Source organism: Penaeus vannamei, chromosome 8 (assembly GCF_042767895.1).
Source record: "Penaeus vannamei isolate JL-2024 chromosome 8, ASM4276789v1, whole genome shotgun sequence".
Taxonomy (NCBI): Eukaryota; Metazoa; Arthropoda; class Malacostraca; order Decapoda; family Penaeidae; genus Penaeus; species Penaeus vannamei.
The window spans coordinates 30,975,439-30,975,931 of NC_091556.1; the positions used below are offsets into that span (position 1 = coordinate 30,975,439).

A 493-nucleotide genomic window follows, 5' to 3' on the forward strand; every position below is an offset into this window, starting at 1 on the left:
AGAGTGAAAGTTAGAAAAAAAAGGAGAGCGAGAGAGAGAGAGACAGACAGACAGAGAGAGAGAGAGAGACAGACAGACAGACAGACAAAGAGAGAGAGAGAGAGAGAGAGAGAGAGAGAGCGAGAGAGAGAGAGAGAGGAAGAGAGATGAATGGAGGAAGGTTGTTCCTGGAGAGTGTGTTTGTGTTTTGATCTATTTCTGCTTTGCTTATGTGTTTGTTATTGATTTTTGGTTTTATTTAGATGTTTATTGTATATGAGAGTTGTTGGTTGTTTACTGGTGAATCTATTTGTTTGTTTATTCGTTTAGTTATTCATTCACTTATCTATTTATTCACTCATTGCTTATTTTTGGGGTGGATGGAGGTTTTAGGTCATGTGTTGCAGCAGAATTGGCATGCGTTGCAGCAGAATAGTCATGCGTTGCAGCAGAATAGTCATGTGTTGCAGCAGAATAGTCATATGTTGCAGCAGAATTGCCATGCGTTGCAGCA

The 493-nt window shown here is 40.0% G+C and overlaps 1 protein-coding gene across 1 annotated transcript in view; it reads right to left on the minus strand.

The window, feature by feature from the left end:
• Positions 1-333: 333 nt before the first annotated feature.
• The window catches only part of LOC138862358 (autotransporter adhesin BpaC-like), an 831-nt gene continuing 671 nt past the window's right edge, over positions 334-493 (minus strand). Inside the window, exon 1 of the mRNA XM_070124090.1 lies at positions 334-493. This exon is cut by the window's right edge and continues 671 nt beyond it. Coding sequence (XP_069980191.1) covers positions 334-493 — 160 coding nt within the window.